The sequence below is a fragment of the Lepidochelys kempii genome, chromosome 20 (genome assembly GCF_965140265.1).
Source record: "Lepidochelys kempii isolate rLepKem1 chromosome 20, rLepKem1.hap2, whole genome shotgun sequence".
Lineage (NCBI taxonomy): Eukaryota > Metazoa > Chordata > Testudines > Cheloniidae > Lepidochelys > Lepidochelys kempii.
Genome location: NC_133275.1, coordinates 16,176,723 through 16,195,003, shown reverse-complemented (window position 1 = coordinate 16,195,003; position 18,281 = coordinate 16,176,723). Strand labels below are relative to the sequence as shown.

The 18,281-nt window shown below is 46.9% G+C and overlaps 1 protein-coding gene across 10 annotated transcripts in view; it reads left to right on the top strand.

The window, feature by feature from the left end:
- The first annotated feature begins 7,931 nt into the window (after positions 1–7,931).
- LOC140900693 (gametocyte-specific factor 1-like) overlaps positions 7,932–18,281 on the top strand; it is a 29,044-nt gene continuing 18,694 nt past the window's right edge. For 3 of the 10 annotated variants that reach the window (XR_012155695.1, XM_073318337.1, XM_073318344.1), the window contains exons 1-3: positions 8,079–8,153; positions 8,475–8,509; positions 15,464–15,564. Coding sequence is in view for 9 of the 10 variants with exons in the window: in XM_073318337.1 (XP_073174438.1) it covers positions 8,089–8,153; positions 8,475–8,509; positions 15,464–15,564 (201 nt within the window). In the remaining variant the exon portion in view is untranslated. Of the gene's footprint in view, positions 8,154–8,195; positions 8,510–9,290; positions 9,433–15,463; positions 15,565–18,281 lie in introns of those variants that run through there. The other 7 variants (XM_073318343.1, XM_073318342.1, XM_073318338.1 and 4 more) reach the window with 7 other exon arrangements.

Sequence of the window (18,281 nt, the reverse complement as noted above, 5' to 3'; positions counted from 1 at the left end):
GATTCCAACTCCAGCTAGTCGGAAACACTTTCATGAACCAATTTTTGATTTGAATTTGCTGATTCATCAAGCTATTTTAGCGACAGTTCCATTTTGATGAAATTCCTCCAGAAGTCAGGCAGGGGTCCTTAGAAACCTGCCTGCTGTCTTGCCAGTGCACTCATCCAGCTCCTTGGCAGCCGATCTAGTAGGCTGACTGGGATCGTGGGCTTCCAGGCCCCCAGCTTCTGGGACTCTGGCTCTCAAATTTGCAACTCCCTGGCACCTCTAGCTCCCACAGTTTCCTGGGTTCCCAGCCCCGGGATAGTCTGAGAGCAGACTGCATGGGCCCAAGGCTTTCAACAGAGCTCGGTTGAGAATAGTAATTCTGTTTCACAAAGAGTTTTGAAGTTTGGGGAGAGGGAGTCCCACAACTAGGAACAAAACCAAAATTTGAAATCTCAAAATTCTCTGCAAAACGGAATCATCATTCCAACCCTCTCACATAAAAATGGTATAGAGCAGGCCCAACACTCTCTATTGTACCTTGGAACCCCCTTTTCATGGTTATCTAGCTACCCAATCTAGTATTCAGACTTTCTTTGAGGTTCTCAGTGGAAAGAAAGAAGAACAGAAGGGGGAGACTGTGGGAGCAGGAATGTCATCCCCATCCTCCTAATGTTCTTCTCCTCCGTAAAACACCTCTCTTTCTTGGGGCCGAAACATCTCTTCACTCTGACATGAGCAATGCCCAGGGAGTAAACGGAGTCTAATCAAGATCGGTTGAAGTGGGGCTGGAGAGTTCTGGTCACATATGTTGTCAAAGTAGGTCCGGATCTGTTGGGTGAGGTCTCTGAAGGAAGAACCTATGTCCTTCTCTTTCAGCTCCTTCAGGACTTTGGCCACTGCTTTCATGCTCTCGCCAATGACTTCAGAACTGAAAGGGTCATTTAAGGCCCTGATCAGTATGACCATAAGAAACTTCTTGTGCTTTTTCACCTGTACAAACATACGACATTAAAGAACACTTATCACTGATCACACTTCTAATAAGTTTTCTTTAGCAGTTATGAAGCTGTGGGAATTTCATCTCCCCCTCCCACCCCCTGGAGACCTATAGCTATATTTCAGACCAGGTTCGAGCTACAATGAGCCAAACTTGGTGCCATAATACACCTGTGTCATCCTATTATTAGATTCCTAGTTACTTAGATTCCAAGGCCAAAAGGAACCATTGTGATTATCCGATCTGACCTCCTGCATAACATAGAACTTCCCTAAAATAGTCTCTGTTGGAACTAGAGTGTATCTTTTAGAAAAACATCCAATCTTGATTTTAAAATTGCTAGTGACAGAGAATCCACTACAACCCTTGGTAAATTGTTCCAATGGTTAATTAAAATTACCATTAAAAATCAATGCCTTATTACCAGTCTGAATTAGTCTAGCTTCATTTTCCCCCATTGAATCTTCTTATACCTTTGTTTGCTAATGGGAAGAACCCATTCTCAAAATGTGTTCCCCATGTGAGTAATTATAGACTGTCCTCAAGTCACTCCTTAACCTTCTCTTTGTAAAGCTAAATAGATTGAGCTCCTTGAGTCTATCACTAGAGGTATCTTTTCCAATCCTTTGAGAATTCTTGTGACTCTTCTCTGAATCCTCTCTAATTTATCAGCATCCTTCTTGAATTGTGGACATCTGATCTGGACAGAGCATTCCAGCAGTGCTCACATAAGCGTCATATTAAGAGGGAAAAGAACTTCTTTACTCTTATTCAAGATTCCTCTCTTTATGCCTCCAAGGATCATTTCAGCCCTTTTGGCCACAACTTTGCATTGGGAGCTTATGTTCAATTCTCTGCCATGACTCAAGTGGTTTTCAGCATCATTGCTTCTTGGGATAAAGTCTCTCATCCTGTAAGTATGGCCTGCATTTTTTGTTCCTAGATATAGACATTTACACATGGTCATATTAAAGTGCACAGATTGTTTGCTTATGCCCAGCTTAGCAAAGGATCTAGCTTGCTCTGTATTGACTGCAAAGAGGTTACTCGGGTATGTGAGAGAGCAGAATTTGGCCTAGTGCATTGTGTGCAGCCTCTGTAAACTCCGAAGAACTATTTCCCTTGGTTTCTCTAGTTATGCTGCATTCTAATCAGTATTCTCTCTTACCTTCTCAGGCGCCCCATAGACTAAATTTCCCAGGCCTCTTTCAGCCAACTGACGGACAATGCTGTTCTTATCATGTGACCTTTCTTCCAAGATGTGTAAGACTGGCTTAAGGAACTTCTTCTCCCTGAGCATGGGATCACTCATTAGCTGAAAGAAAATCAACCTGTCCATTAGCCCCAATAGGATCATTAAGATTGGGAATAGAATTTGAGCAGACATGTCATACGCTAAAAACAACAAGGAGTCCTCCTACAGCCCCAGTCTTGAGGATACAGACAAATATGGCTACCCCTCTGATACTTGGCACATAATACACTGTAACTTTAGGATTCCACACAAATGAGAAAGGTCTACAAAACATGGAGCTTTCCTTTTGGGCACTAGAATAGGGATCCACTCACCTCTTGAGAGCCTCTTAGTGGCTGGGTATGGTATCACAGTCCTTTTCTCACCCCTGGTGCACCCTGCCAGCCGTCCTCAGTGAGTCTTCTGTGGCTCAGGCCTCTGGCTGAGTCCCAAAGTCCAAATGAACCCCTTCTTGGGTAGTCCAGAACAGTCCCATTGCCCTCACTAGGGTCTCCAGCCCCAACTCTGGGTCCTTTACATTCTGCCCTTTGTTTAAGTTCTCCATTAGCATTGTCCCCTCCAGGGGGCTTATACTACTGTTGGTGGTAGGGGAACCTGGGCCTGCCCCAAACTCTGGGTTCCAAACCATGGACCCTATAAACAGGAGCTAGGCACTGCTTGATTTCAGTTCATTGTTGCTTCTTCCTACCGGCCACTTTTAGCTTCACCCTCACCTCAGGGTTAAAGTTCTTCGGGACTCTCTTCCTGCAAACCCAGCTTAAGTAAAGGCTGCCAGAATCAAACTCTGGCTGTCCCCTGAATTTCTGTGGCCAGAGAGCAGCACCCTTTCTTGCCCCTCCAGTTCCTGCCAGGAACTGACCTGTTAAGGCAGTTCAGCTCCTTTTAGCCGAGCCTGATGGGCTTGGATTGGCTGCTTTCAAGAGGCCTCTCTAGACAGACCCAGATTGGGGGCTCTTTTCCTGGGGCAGGGTGTAGTAGGACCATGGGGCCTCTTGTAAGGAGCCTCAAAATCCAGGTACAGCCCATCACAGGCACAGAGAGGTTGTTTTTCTTAGAATCGGATGAGCCCCAAAGATAGTTGCTTACCGTAAGTGGGAAATATGATGCAGATGTTGGAGGAAGGCTGTGGAAAGGGAAGATGCTCCAGCAGGTATCACACTAGCCTAGGACTTAGGAGACCCAGGTTCCATTTCCTGCTCCCTCAAAAACTTCCTGTGTGACCTTGGGCAAGTCACTTAGCCCTTCTGTGCATCAGTTCCCTGCCTGTAAAATAGGAAGAATAGTGCTTCCCTACCTCGCAGGAGTGTGGTGGGGATACAGACATTAAAGAGTTTGGAGGTACTCAGATACTAGAGTAATGAGAACCTAAGATAGACGTGAATGTAGTTGTGGGTTGCTTGGTTGGTAGTATTAGGACACTAGGTTCATTCAGAAGATCTGCTGAGCGAAACCAAAATCAGGAGCTGTTGGTTAGGATCAGCTCTAGGACTTGGCAGAAGAGGTCCAGTCATCCAAACTCTGTCTGTATCTCTCTCAGCCAGCACCTGTGGTTGTGTAGCTAGTATAGGCAATGATGGCAATAAAAACAACAGAGAGAGAAGGACTCAGAAAGGTGTCGTGAAGTTCCTGGTGAGGTTTCCATATAACGGAGGACCTATTCTACTGTCTAAAATGACAATTATTCCTATGAACTGAACTGTACAACTCCCAAAAGAAAGGCAGACAACAATCTAATGGTGAAACTGCTCTTCAGAGCCCTGTGTCTTACCTGGGCAAGGAAAGCTGTGCTGGTGACTCGGTGGTTTTCTGTGGGGGAATTCACCCAGGGGAGGAGGCGCTGTATGATCTCAGGTGTTATGAGTCCAGATCTAAGCAGAAGACTGGAAGACAAAAGAAACCGCTCATGGGCTAGATTGCACACTTCAAAAAAGCTCAGCTGCTCTGAGCATACAGCTCTGATATCTAGGAGTGGGAGCTGTGTGTTTCCACCCAGGACACCCCCGCCCACAAAGCTATAAACGGGAGGTTCCCTCTCAGCCACTCCATTGGCTACTGATTCCCAAGGATAAAATGATGCCTCCTAGATCTCTTACCTCACCAGCAGACACACTCCCTCATGGTGAGTCTTGGGGTTTTCCAGAAGAATCCAAGTTCTCTGCTTCCTGAGCGCTCTCACCAGTCTCTCATTCCCACCCTTGAAAAGCACAGACTCGAATGCTTTGATAGAAAGCCTGGGGAAAGAGAGACACAGACCTGCAGCAATCAGGAGGAAGGTACAGCTTGAACAGAAAGTCAGGAAGCCGCGGTTACTTCTCAGGTCTGCTGTTCAATTGACAGTTCATCCATTGGCAATGTCCTGGACACCAGTGTCCCTGGAAGGACTTGATGCTGGGAGGTAAGTTTCAGTCTCATACATCTCACAGGACTAGTTTTGCTAGGGACAAAAATTTGCAGTCCTTTTTCTCTTTCTGCAAGCAGTATGGGCACTAAGAGAGTGCAGTGATATGGAAAAGATACATGATCAGGACCCAAAAACAGGGGGCATCGAGTGTGGTGATCACTAATGGACATTTTGGGGTCATATCTCCAGATATGAGGTGACAGAGTGCTGAGGGTTTGCACTTGAGTCAGCACTCTGGTCACTATTCCTACTAATTCCGTTCCTCACAGAAGGCCTAATTGGATAGAGGTGTACCTGATTACGAGGTCAGATTGGGGCTAGTGAGTCAAGGAACCAATCATTCCATTAACAGGGAATCTGTATAAAAGGACATGGGGCAGGAGCCCTTTGAGGGGAACAGACAGAGAAAGAAACTTGGGTGACCAGATGTCCTGATATTTGGGGCATTATCTTATACAGGTGCCTATTCCCTCCCCCCACCCCACACCCCTACCCCTGTCCTGATTTTTCACACTTGCTATCTGGTCACCCTAAGAGAAACAGAAAGACAAAAAGCTAGGAGAGCCTGACAAAGTGAGGTCTCTGAGTGGAAACACCTTACCCCCCCCACCCGACTTTTGGAGAAGAGTTTAGAAAGTTGAGATACAATATAAAGGTGCTATGTATTGGTAGTGGGATTAAATAGACTATATGTTGGTGCTTAGACACAAAAAAGTCTCAACGCGGTCTGTGTTTGTGGAGGATGTGGGGGTGCAACAGCCCTCTCTGTTACAGCTGGGGGCTCATCAGGGATTTCCCTGATATCTATGCAAATGGAGAGCCTGTTGGAGAAGCCGGTGTAGAGGTTTGCTAGTCCGGGCGATGGAGGGAACACTGAAACGGGTGATGAAGCAGCAAAGAGAAGTGTAGAACAGGGGTTCTCAACCTTTCTGTTTCTGAGCCTCCCCCCACCCTCAACATGCTAGAAATACTCCATGGCCCAGTTCCAGGCCAGTTCCAGACCTCTGCCTTGCCAGGCATCAGAGTCTGGGCCTGGTATGTACATTCTAGTTCACTGAAAGGTTGCCCCATGAGTCTCAAATAAAAGCCCGTGTTATCAATATCATTGTGAAACGCGTGTACAGATGCTGCGTCAAGAGTCATGTATATGCATTGAAAATTACATTCTTAGGATCTGTGTCTTGGGACTAGTCACCAGGAAAGGTGACAAAATGGTTTTCTTTCAGGCAAGAAATGTTTATCCATCTGTTTGTTTACATGTGCATTAAGCATGTAGGGTTCACATTCAGTTGAGAAGGACTGTGAGAACTTCAAAGAAAGAAAAGTAGCAAGAAGTAGACAGGGGGTGGGGACCCAATTTTGGGGTACACATCAAAGGTTTGCTCTAGTATAATTGGGGGACATCTTTCGCTTAGGAAGTAGATGGACCGCGAGTTTGCTTGATGAAAGAGGGGTCGCGCTCAGGCTTGGTTGAGAACTTTGGGTGAGAAACATCTTTAGACAGGCGGTTAACCTGTTGGTTAAGTTTAGTTTCTAGGAGCAGGTTATGATTTCATTTTACATGTAACCATTTTTGGCTTGCATTCTTACTGACGATCACTGGACTCTCTGCTCTTTGATAATCTCGCTTCTTGTTTTCACTAGAAATATATCTAAGTGCTGTGTGTTTTGCAGTATAGAGTATAAGGAATAAAGTATCAAGTATAGAGTCTAAAGTAGAAGTAATAAACTGGTGTGTACTGTTCCACTGGGAACAGCAGGCCTGACAATTCTGTGGGAGTTCAGTGGATAAAGGGCTGGACACTATACGGAATGGTCAGAAGACTCGGGGGTGGGTGTGTGCCTGTCATTAACCTGTACAAAGAGACTGAGGTCTGAGGAGGCCTGGGTGGCAGGGTTTGTTTTGCCAGAGCCTGGTAGTTTCAGGGAACTGACCCACAGCAGGCACAGACAAGACTTCCTCACTCGAAGGGCACGTGATGGTAAGGTGCCTCGTAACCCTGGGAACTCCTGGGGAGCGTCACACAACTCTCCTGGAATTCTCTTGGTTTCTCTCCCTTCCTTCTAATTACCGGCAAGGGTTGCCCTCAGGAAGGTGTAGCCCTTTTTGGATTCTGTACCACAAACCCCTCCTGCACCACAAACCCCTCATCCCCGGCCACACCCCAGAGACTTCAGCCCCAGCCCTCACTCTCTCCCACACCCCAACCCCTTGCCTGAACCCACAGCCTCCTCCCACACTCTGAATCCCTCGGCCCCCACCCCCTAGCCTGGAGCCCCCTCCTACACCCCAAACCCCTCATCCCTAGCTCCACCCCAGAGCCCGCATTCCAGCTGGAACCCTCACCTCCTCCCGCACTCCAACTCCCTACCCCAGCCCAGAGCCCCCTCCTGCCTGAACCCCTCATTTCTGGCCCCACCCCAGAGTCTGCACCCCCAGTTAGAGCCCTCACCCCCTCTCATACCCGAATTCCCTGCCCCAGCCCAGCCAAAGTGATGGAGGCTGAGGGAGAGCGAGCCACCGAGGGAGGGGAAATGTAGTGGGGGGGGAAGGGGAAGGGCCAGGGCCAGGGTTATTGGTTTTGTGCAATCAGAAAGGAGGTAACCCTAAGCATACACAGCTCCCAGACCCTCAAGTTGCACTCCCAGAATACACTGCTCCTGCCCCTCAGCTGCTGTCCCAGCCTGCACCGCTCCACCTCTGACCCACGGTCCCAGCATGCACTGCTCCTGCCCCTCAGCTGCTGTCCCAGCCTGCACCGCTCCACCTCTGACCCACGTTCCCAGCATGCACTGCTCCTGCCCCTCAGCTGCTGTCCCAGCCTGCACCGCTCCACCTCTGACCCACGGTCCCAGCATGCACTGCTCCTGCCCCTCAGCTGCTGTCCCAGCCTGCACCGCTCCACCTCTGACCCACGGTCCCAGCATGCACTGCTCTACCATCCAGGCTGCGCTCCATCCCCTGCCGCCACTGCTGTCCCAGCCTGCACCATGGCCCCTTAGCCGCACTCCCCCTATTCGCCCCGCCCTCCCAACACGGCCTGCTCCAATCCAAGCCCGACCCTGGGGTGCGCCAGCTAACCCCTGCGCCGAGTGCCGAGTGCTCAGGCCCCTCCCACTCCGCCCCTTCCGCGGGCGGGCTGACTTGAGCAGCCTCGCTGGGGTGCCGGAGGGGAGGGGGGTCGGAGCCTCGCTGTGGTGCCGGAGGGGAGGGGGGTCGGAGCCTCGCTGGGGTGCCGGAGGGGAGGGGGGTTGGAGCCTCGCTGTGGTGCTTGAAGGGGGGCGGGGGGTTGGAGCCTCGTTGTGGTGCCCAAGGCGGGGGTGGTGAGCGCCTCGCTGTGGTCTCACGGCGCGGGACGCGGGAGCTTCGCGGTGCCTGCTCCGGAGCTCCAGGAGCCGCCTTCACACTGAGACCATGCGCCGGTTCGGCGCAAAGTCTGCTGGGTAATGCCTCCCGCCAGGTTCGCCTCCCCTCCCCGGGGGCCGGTAACCTCTTCCCTCCCCCCGGCCAGGTAGCCCTTCCCCCTCCCCTCCTTCTCCCTCCCCCTCCCCCCGGCCGGGTAGCCCTTCCCCATCCCTCCCCCTCTCCCTTTCCCCGGCTGGGCCGGCGGGGTAGCAAACATATTTTCTGATGGGCAACCAAATCTGAGATTCAGGTTGTCTCTAGACTGTGCAGTCCTTTAAATTCTGTCTTATTTAGACTTATAATCTTGGGGGGAAGGATTTTTTTTAGATGACCGATGCATTCAAATTGTATGAATTGCAGTGAAGACAGGAGAGAATCTAACTCTTTGCGTTTTTTGTTTGTTTGTTTGTTTTAACGAAAACATCAGGAACAAAGTTCTTCATACAGATCATGAGCCACAAGGTAGGTGTAAAAGTGTTGACCTCTCAGGCAGGTGTAGGGGCTCAGGATGGAGTATTACTTTAAGTGTGTATAAGAAAAGATAGCTGAGCTCCCCAAATACATGGCTTAATTTTTCTTGGGAACTGGTTCTTTGAATCCTCTTAAATGTATTGGGAAAAGAGGATGTTTCAGACAAAAATCTGTGGATTTTAGCATCTTGGAGGAAACCTTTTCTCTGTGGAGCACAAGAATACGTGGTTCCCGGTACCCTACATTATACGTGGGCCCCCAAGAATAAGCTTGTATCCTATGCATGTACAGCGTAGATATAAAGTCTACCACTTGCTGTAGTGCAGTTGATCTTTGACACTTAATAGCTGTGATGAATAAATTGAAATGACTTTAAAGTTATTTCCAGTGCCTGGAAGTTGAAGCTAGAAAAACGCAGAATGGAAATAAGGTTTATTTTTAACAGTGAGGATAATTAACCATTGGAAAAATTACTAACTGTTGTAGATTCTCCATCAAATTTTAGAAAGACATCCAATTTTGATTTCAAAAAGATCTGCTCTAGGTCAAATGGGAATTAATTCATGGCAGTCCTATGCCTTGTGTTCTACAGAAGGTCAGCCTAGATCAGTAGTTTTCAACTTTTTTTCATTTGAGGACTCCTAAAAAATTTTGAATGGAGGTGCAGGACCCCTTTGGAAATCCTTGACATAATCTGTGGACCCCCAGGGGTCTGCAGGTGACAGGTTAAAAACCACTCCTAGATTATCATAATTGTCTCTTCTGGCCTTAGAAATCTGTGAAGCTCCTCATTTTTCGTCTGTAGGGTTGATATTTTTAGGAGGAGAGTGACACTCAGAGACTGGCTCAAAGAGTCCTCCAACAAAGCTTCAGTTCTTTCAGCAGCAGTAAAATGGATTTAGAAGGCAACTCTGGTAAGTGTTTCTTTGCTGGCTTCTAATATTCATGCAGGGAACTGGACTAGATGACCTCTCGAGGTCCCTTCCAGTCCTACAATTCTATATTTCTATTCATGTATCCTGCAAAGATACAGTGAGAGACAGCTTAGATCTTTGCAAGTATGAAAATATCTTAAACTTGGTTAAAGGAGGAAGTAGAGTAACTTTCCGCTATAGGCATTAAGTTTGGTGAATATATGCTTCTGTGTATTAGAGCAGCAGTTCACAACTTCTTTCATTCTGGGACCCAAAACCAGGTGCAGTGGTGGTCTTGCAATTCAAAACCACACAAACTTTAGAGGCAATAAAGGATAATGTGGGTCAATATCACAGCAAGAAACAATACCTAGGTTTTTCAAGGTGGGTGTGAGACTGGCTGGGTAATATGTAGTTGTTGGGTCCGGGACTGGGTGTTCTGAGACAAATGCTTCTAGGCAGTGTATTGGGTGCAGATACTCTACATCATGACCCAACCTTTGTGAACCAGGAAGGCTGGAGTGGGGGCATAAATGCAGCTATGTGTGATTTGTTTTATTTATTTAGTGTATGCAATCCGGCCAAGTCGCAGCGTTCTTATCACTGATGTTCAAGGCATGAAGACCACCAGGAAGTTGCCATTTTGCAGTCCTCCACAGTGTGCATCATGGTTTGTGGGTTCCCACATTGACCTAGTGGACTATGTCCCCCAGCTGCAGCATGTCTGTGGTCTGGAGAAATGGATGATCCAACTAGCAGATCAAATTTGCTTTGTGGGGTACAAACTGGTTATAAAGCTACAGTCATGTCTTGTGCAGCCAGGGCCTAAATCAATTTCCTGGGGATCATCCCAGTGAAGTGACTGTTCTTATTAAGGCCCTGTCCTTGCCATAATTCATAATTGACTTTATTACCAGTGGCTGGCTCCAAAATGCGTTTTGCTACAGACGCAACATGATTAATATCCTGTTAGTACTAGGGCTGTCAAGCAATTAAAAAATGTAATCGCGCACTTAAAAATAATAAAATACCATTTAAACATTTGTGGATGTTTTCTACATTTTCAAATATATTTATTTCAATTACAACACAGAATACAAAGTGTACAGTGCTCACTTATATTTCTTTTTTATGACAAATATTTATGCTCTACAAAAAAACCAAAGAAATAGTGTTTTTCACTTGACCTAATACAAGTAATATAGTGCAATCTCTTTACCATGAAAGTTGAACTCGCAAATATAGAATTATGTACAAAAAAAATTGCATTCTCAAACAAAACAATGTAAAACTTTAGAGCCTACAAGTACACTCAGTCTTACTTCTTGTTCAGCCAATTGCTAAGACAAACAAGTTTGTTTACATTTGCAGGAGATAATGTGTCCATGCTGATGAGTTCTGCTCAATAACGATCCAAAGCAGTGTGGCCCAGCACATGTTCACTTTCATCATCTGAGTTAGATGCCACCAGCAGAAGTTTGCTTTTCTCTTTTGGTGGTTTAGATCTGTAGTTTCAACATTGGAGTATTGCTCTTTTAAGACTTCTGAAAGCATGCTCCACACCTCGTCCCTCTCAGATTTTGGAAGGTACTTCAGATTCTTAAACCTTGGGTCGAGTACTGGAGCTATCTTTAGAAATCTCAGATTGGTACCTTCTTTGTGTTTGGTCAGATCTGCAGTGAAAGTGTTCTTAAAATGAACAACCTGTGCTGGGTCATCATCCGCGACTGCTATAACAGGAAATCTGTGGCAGCGTGCGGTGAAACAGTGCAGGGGGCGCACCGCTCTCCCCCAAGGAGTTCAGTCACACATTATTTAACCCATTATTTTTTTTAACAAGTGTCATCCGCATGGAAGCACGTCCTCTGGAACAGTGGCCGAGGCAGGAAGGGGCATACGAATGTTCAGCATCTCTGGCATGTAAATACCTTGCAATGCCGGCTACAAAAGTGCCATACAAACGCCTGTTCTCACTTTCAAGTGACATTGTGAATAAGTAGTGGGCAGCATATCTCCCATAAATGTCAACAGACTTGTTTCTCTCCGTGATTGACTGAACAAGAAGTAGGAGTGAGTAGACTTGTAAGGTCTAAAGTTTTACATTGGTTTGTTTTTGGGTGCAGTTATGTAACAAAAAAATCTATATTTGTAAGTTGCACTTTCACGATAAAGAGATTGCACTTCAGTACTTGTATGAAGTGAATTGAAAAATGGGATTTCTTTTGTTTATCATTTTTACAGTGCAAATATTTGTAATAGAATAGAGTGAGCACTGTACATTTTGTATTCTGTGTTGTAATTGAAATCAATATATTTGAAAATGTAGAAAACATCTGAAAATGTTTAATACACACACACAATAGAATACCAATTGAAATGTAACTGTGTGATTCATTTTTTTAATAATTTTTTTTGAGTTAATCGCGTGAGTTAACTGTAATTAATCGACAGCCCTAATTAGTACCATGGTCAGGTAAGGGTGCTGCCCTCTCCATGGTGTTGGTTTGATGCATTGAGGACTTTTTTCCACCCTATAGTAGTTCATGGATGCACGGGCTTGGTGCTCTGGAACCATTGAATGAAGTTCAGGGCTTGTCTCCGCTTCCGCTTAAGTTGTTGTCACTTATGTCTGTCACGGATATGAAAAAGCCACCCCCCTGAGCTGTCCACACCAGCACTAAGTCAGTGGGAAACACTCTCATTCTGTCATAGCTTCCACCTTTCCCTGTGGTAGAGTAATTATGCTGACAGGAAAGCGCTCTCTGGTCTTCATAGTGCATTTACACTACTGCCCTACCTTAGCGCAGCTGCAGTGAGTCTGGTGAAGACTAGCCCCCAGACCAGGGGGGCCCCTCTTGCAGTGTGACTACCCCTTGGGGCACACTCGCACTAGGACAAGCCTCCTGGGCTTCAGCTCAGAGCATTCAGCATCCCTGTCGTACGCCATAAGCTCCCTGCAGTGAGCCACCTGAATAGGACACCTGGGGAAACCTTACATGCCCTCCAAAGGGGCCATGCACCCCCGACTTCAGCAGTCAGGAGTGACTCTCAGCCAGCGGTGTAAAACAGAAGGGTTTATTAGTCGTTTGGAACACAGCATAGAGCAGAATCTTGTTAGCACAGAAAGCAGGAAGTTACAGCAAAGTTCAACTTGAGGAGACCCAGAGCCATGGGTCTCTCCTCCTGAGTCCCAAACCAGGAGTCTGACCAGCCTCCAGCAGTCCACCTGCAGTCACACCCAGTTGCCCCTCCTCCATCTTGTATGCTGTTCCTCAGGCAAACCGGTCACCTGGCCTCCACCTCCCTTTGTTCTCCAATTCCTCCAACTGGCTCTTGCAGAGGATGGGGCCCGGCAATCAGCTGCCAGGATACAACTATTGTCTGGGCCCAGGGAGCTAGATGGCACTTGTACCTTCCCTCTCAGGGTATCTGCAAAGGTCACACACCCTTATCCCACCACCTAGATACTTGTGCAACACATAGGGCAAACTGAGGCGCGCACAGTATTCATGCAAACACTAGGACATTTTCCACTTCGTCACAAGTAGCCATTTGTCCTAAGTACCTGTGTCAGTCTTTCTCAATGGCCTGTCTCTCAGATCTCCCTGACACTGTTTAGAAAGGCTGCAAGCTTTGGATTCACCAAGGGCAAGTGATACCTGACCAACCTGATTGCCTTCCATGATGAGATAACTGGTTCTGTAGATATGGGGAAAGCAGTGCATGTGATATATCTTGACTTTAGCAAAACTTTTGATACGGTCTCCCACAGTATTGTTGCCAGCAAGTTAAAGTAGTGTGGATTGGATGAATGGACTATAAGGTGGATAGAAAGCTGGCTAGATTGTCGGGCTCAACGGGTAGTGATCAATGGCTCCATGTCTAGTTGGCAGCTGGTATCAAGCGGAGTGCCCCAGGGGTCAGTCCTGGGGCTGGTTTTGTTCAACATCTTTATTAATGGTCTGGATGATGGGATTAATTGCACCCTCAGCAAGTTTGCAGATGACACTAAACTGGGAGGAGAAGTAGATACGCTGGAAGGTAGGGAAGGGTCCAGAGTGACCTAGACAAATTGGAGGATTGGGCCAAAAGAAATCTGATAAGGTTCAACAAGGACAAGTGCAGAGTTCTGCACTTAGGAAGGAAGGAAGGAAGGAAATCCCATGCACTGCTACAGTGCATGGGAAGGACCTGAGGATTACAGTGGATGAGAAGCTGGATAGGAGTCAGCAGTGTGCCCTTGTTGCCAAGAAGGCCAATGGTATATTGGGCTGTATTAGTAGGAGCATTGCCAGCAGATCTAGAGAAGTGGTTATTCCCCTCCATTTGGCACTGGTGAGGCCACACCTGGAGTGTTGCGTCCAGTTTTGGTCCCCCACTACAGAAGGGATGTGGACAAATTGGAGGGAGTCCAGCGGAGGGCAACGAAAATTATTAAGGAGCTGGGGCACATGACTTACAAGGAGAGGCTGGGGGAACTGGGGTTATTTAGTCTGCAGAAGTGAAGAGTGAGGGGGAATTTGATAGCAGCCTTTAACTACCTGAAGGGGGGTTCCAAAGAGGATAGAGCAAGGCTGTTTCGGTGGTGGCAGATGACAGAACAAGAAGCAATGGTCTCAAGTTGCAGTTGGGGGAGGTCTAGGTTGGATATTAGGAAACACTATTTCACGAGGAAGGTGGTGAAGCACTGGAATGGGTTACCTAGGGAGATGGTGGAAACTCCATCCTTAGAGGTTTTTAAGACCCGGCTTGACAAAGCCTTGGCTTGGATGATTTAGTTGGTGTTGGTGTTGCTTTGAGCAGGGGGTTGGACTAGATGACCTCCTGAGGTCCCTTCCAACCCTGATATTCTATGATTCTCAGCTGGTCCCTGGTATCAAAAAGGTTGAAAAACACTGATTTATGTAATCAATCTGGCCCATCCTCCTTACTTCCAGCTATCTAGAAAACCTCCCACTGTCCGTTGGTCCATGTTCCTTTCTGTGCATGCCCTCTGTACACTGATACAAACGTGTATAAATAGCATGGAAGGTGTGAGGGGAGACACATTTGTGATGGCAAGAAAGCTGCTGCACGGACACAAACTGAATCCTGAAGAAGAGGTCTATGAATGCTTGAAAGCTTGTGTGTCTCACTATCAGAAGTTGGTCCTCCCCTACCTTGTCCCTTCTGTGTAACTGTTAAGTGATTAAGGTGATTCGTGCCTGTCTCTGGGTCATAGTATGGACTAGGAGGGAACGCTTTCAAAAAGTGCCTGTGACTTAGCCCCTCACTATGTTCAGTGAGTGTTGGGCTCTTAAGCACCTGCCAACCTCTGCACTTTACAGGGCCAAGTGCACTGTACTGCAAATTGCGTTCCTTAACTCCAGACATGTTTGTTTGAGTTTGATTTTTTTCTTAATCCAGCAGAGATGGCCTTGGAGTATGAAGGTAAATGCAAAAGGATTTACTTCAGAATGCCGTGCTTCTGCCAATCCTTAGCATGTCACTGCTGTACAACTAACTAATTTGGTAGCTTCAAGGGTTTTTATAGTAATGTTTATTTCCAGCTCACTGTTCTGCATAAGTATAGTCATTCATATGTACTGGCCACTCTGCACTACTGATTGCGCTTTCATAGAATATCAGGGTTGGAAGGGACCTCAGGAGGTCATCTAGTCCAACCCCCTGCTCAAAGCAGGACCAATCCCCAATTTTTGCCCCAGATCCCTAAATGGCCCCCTCAAGGATTGAACTCACAACCCTGGGTTTAGCAGGCCAGTGCTCAAACCACTGAGCTATCCCTCCTCAATTTTTAATTTAATATTCCACTCACCCAAAATCCGAAGTGAATTTGGTTGGGTACACACAGTGAGTGCCAACTTAGCAGTTTTGCATTTTTGTCTCGGCTATTAAAAATTGATGGCTTAACCCCGTTAGAGGGCAGCTCCAGTAGCTAGTATGTTTCCACTCTTGTTAATTGTGTTGATGATGAACTTAGATCTTGTTTTACAGAATGTTTTCTTTTGTCTTTTTATTCCTTCTCTTCCAGTTGATGCTTTGGATCCAGAGAGGTTAATACAATGTCCCTATGATAAATATCATCAAATCAGGGCCTGTCGGTTTCCCTATCATCTTATAAAGTGCAGGAAGGTAGGATGGGATGTTAAGGTCTCTAATGCACTTGGGAAATCATATTTTTGTAAATGCTAATGCATGGTGAGCTCAGTACGCTGTGCTGCCTTTTGCTAGAAGGATGCATTCACTTGCTATTAGGCTGGAAGAAGCCGTCTTTATTTCATATTTATATCGCTCATCCATTTACCACTTCGTAAAAGCATCCCGTTCATATTTAGTAATGCCCTTCAGATCAGTGCATTTACCCTGAAGAAAGGCGAAACAGGTTCTTCAGAATACCTAGCTCAGTGATGGGATCCTATTCTCTTCCAACAGTTCACTCATGGGACCAGGGTATTTACTTCCCAATACAGGCCATGGAGCAAATGCAGCCAGTGTTATACGGATGCCTTCTGGCTGGCCAAAGCAGAAGCGGTCTGATGTTGCAGTTAAATCTTTACTTTGCAATCAGAGCAGGAGAGCTGCTAAGCCATCTTTTTTTTATATTGCTAATAACTCTATTCAGTGTACATCTGTCTGCAAGTCCCTCTTCTCAGTCTTCTATCCTGGGCGAGAATGCTGTATATTTAAGAGGAGAATCTGCTCCTTTCTTTTGTCCTCTCAGTCTAGTATCTTATTTTAAGCTCTCCAGTGCTAGTGTATATTAGTTGTACAGGTATAAGCACACTTATATCGGTATAACTGCATCCACGTGTTAAGATGATGTCCTGGTATGATTGTATTGGTTAGGAATCACACCCCTAGCCAACATCGCTATAGTGATAGAAAAGCCATGCAGAGCAAGCCTGAGCAGTGGGTTCGTCCTCTTTGTATTCTTGCTCTTTTCTAAGGGTAAAGGCTCTTCATTAAGTGGGGGACAGTAGTGCTCTTCTATGTCCACACTAGTTTACCTGTACTGGCAAAATGCTCCCAATATAGACGTGGCCTCAGCTGGAACATTGAGTAACTTCCCTCCTGTTTCAGAAGGGTTACATTAACTGCAAAGACTTAAGCTCTAGCGCAGGCAGAGACTTATCATAGAATATCGGGGTTGGAAGGGACCTCAGGAGGTCATTTAGTCCAACCCCCTGCTCAAAGCAGGACCAATCCCCAACTAAATCATCCCAGCCAGGGCTTTGTCAAGCCTGACCTTAAAAACCTCTAAGGAAGGAGATTCCACCACCTCCCTAGGTAACCCATTCCAGGGCTTCACCACCCTCCTAGTGACAAAGTTTTTCCTAATATCCAACCTAAACCTCCCCCACTGCAACTTGAGACCATTACTCCTCGTTCTGTCATCTGGTACCACTGAGAACAGTCTAGATCCATCCTCTTTGGAACCCCCTTTCAGGTAGTTGAAAGCAGCTATCAAATCCCCCCCCTCTTCCTTCTCTTCCACAGACTAAACAATCCCTGTTCCCTCAGTTTCTCCTCATAAGTCATGTGTTCCAGTCCCCTCATCATTCTTGTTGCCCTCGCTGGACGTTTTCCAATTTTTTCACATCCTTCTTGTAGAGTGGGGCCCAAAACTGGACACAGTACTCCAGATGAGGCCTCACCAATGTCGAGTAGAGGGGAACGAACACGTCCCTAGCTCTGCTGGCAATGCCCCTACTTACAAATCCCAAAATGCCATTGGCCTTCTTGGCAACAAGGGCACACTGTTGACTCATATCCAGCTTCTTGTCCACTGTCACCCCTAGGTCCTTTTCTGCAGAACTGCTGCCGAGCCATTCGGTCCCTAGTCTGGGGACTAGTTGCATGGGATTCTTCTGTCCTAAGTGCAGGACTCTGCACTTGTCCTTGTTGAACCTCATCAGATTTCTTTTGGCCCAATGCTCCAACTTGTCTAGGTCCCTCTGTATCCTATCCCTGCCCTCCAGCGTATCTACCACTCCTCCCAGTTTAGTGTCATCTGCAAACTTTCTGAGTGTGCAATCCACACCATCCTCCAGATCATTAATGAAGATACTGAACAAAACCAGCCCCAGGACCGACCCTTGGGGCACTCCACTTGATACTGGCTGCCAACTAGACATAGAGTCATTGATCGCTACCCGTTGAGCCCGACAATCTATCCAGCTTTCTATCCACCTTATAGTTCATTCATCCAGCCCATACTTCTTTAACTTGCTGGCAAGAATACTGTGGGAGACCATGTCAAAAGCTTTGCTAAAGACAAGGAATAACACGTCCACTGCTTTCCCTTCATCCACAGAACCAGTTATCTCGTCATAGAAGGCAATTAGATTAGTCAGGCATGACTTGCCCTTGGTGAATCCATGCTGACTGTTCCTGATCACTTTCCTCTCCTCTAAGTGCTTCAGAATTGATTCCTTGAGGACCTGCTCCATGATTTTTCCAGGGACTGAGGTGAGGCTGACTGGCCTGTAGTTCCCAGGATCCTCCTTCTTCCCTTTTTTAAAGATGGGCACTACATTAGCCTTTTTCCAGTCATCTGGGGCCTCCCCCGATCGCCATGAGTTTTCAAAGAGAATGGCCAATGGCTCTGCAGTCATATCCGCCAACTCCTTCAGCATTCTCGGATGCAGCATATCCAGCCCCATGAACTTGTGCTCGCCCAGCTTTTCTAAATAGTCCCGAACCACTTCTTTCTCCACAGAGGGCTGGTCACCTCCTCCACATGCTGTGCTGCCCAGTGCAGTAGTCTGGGAGCTGACCTTGTTCGTGAAGACAGAGGCAAAAAAAGTACATTAGCTTTTTCCACATCCTCTGTCACTAGGTTGCCTCCA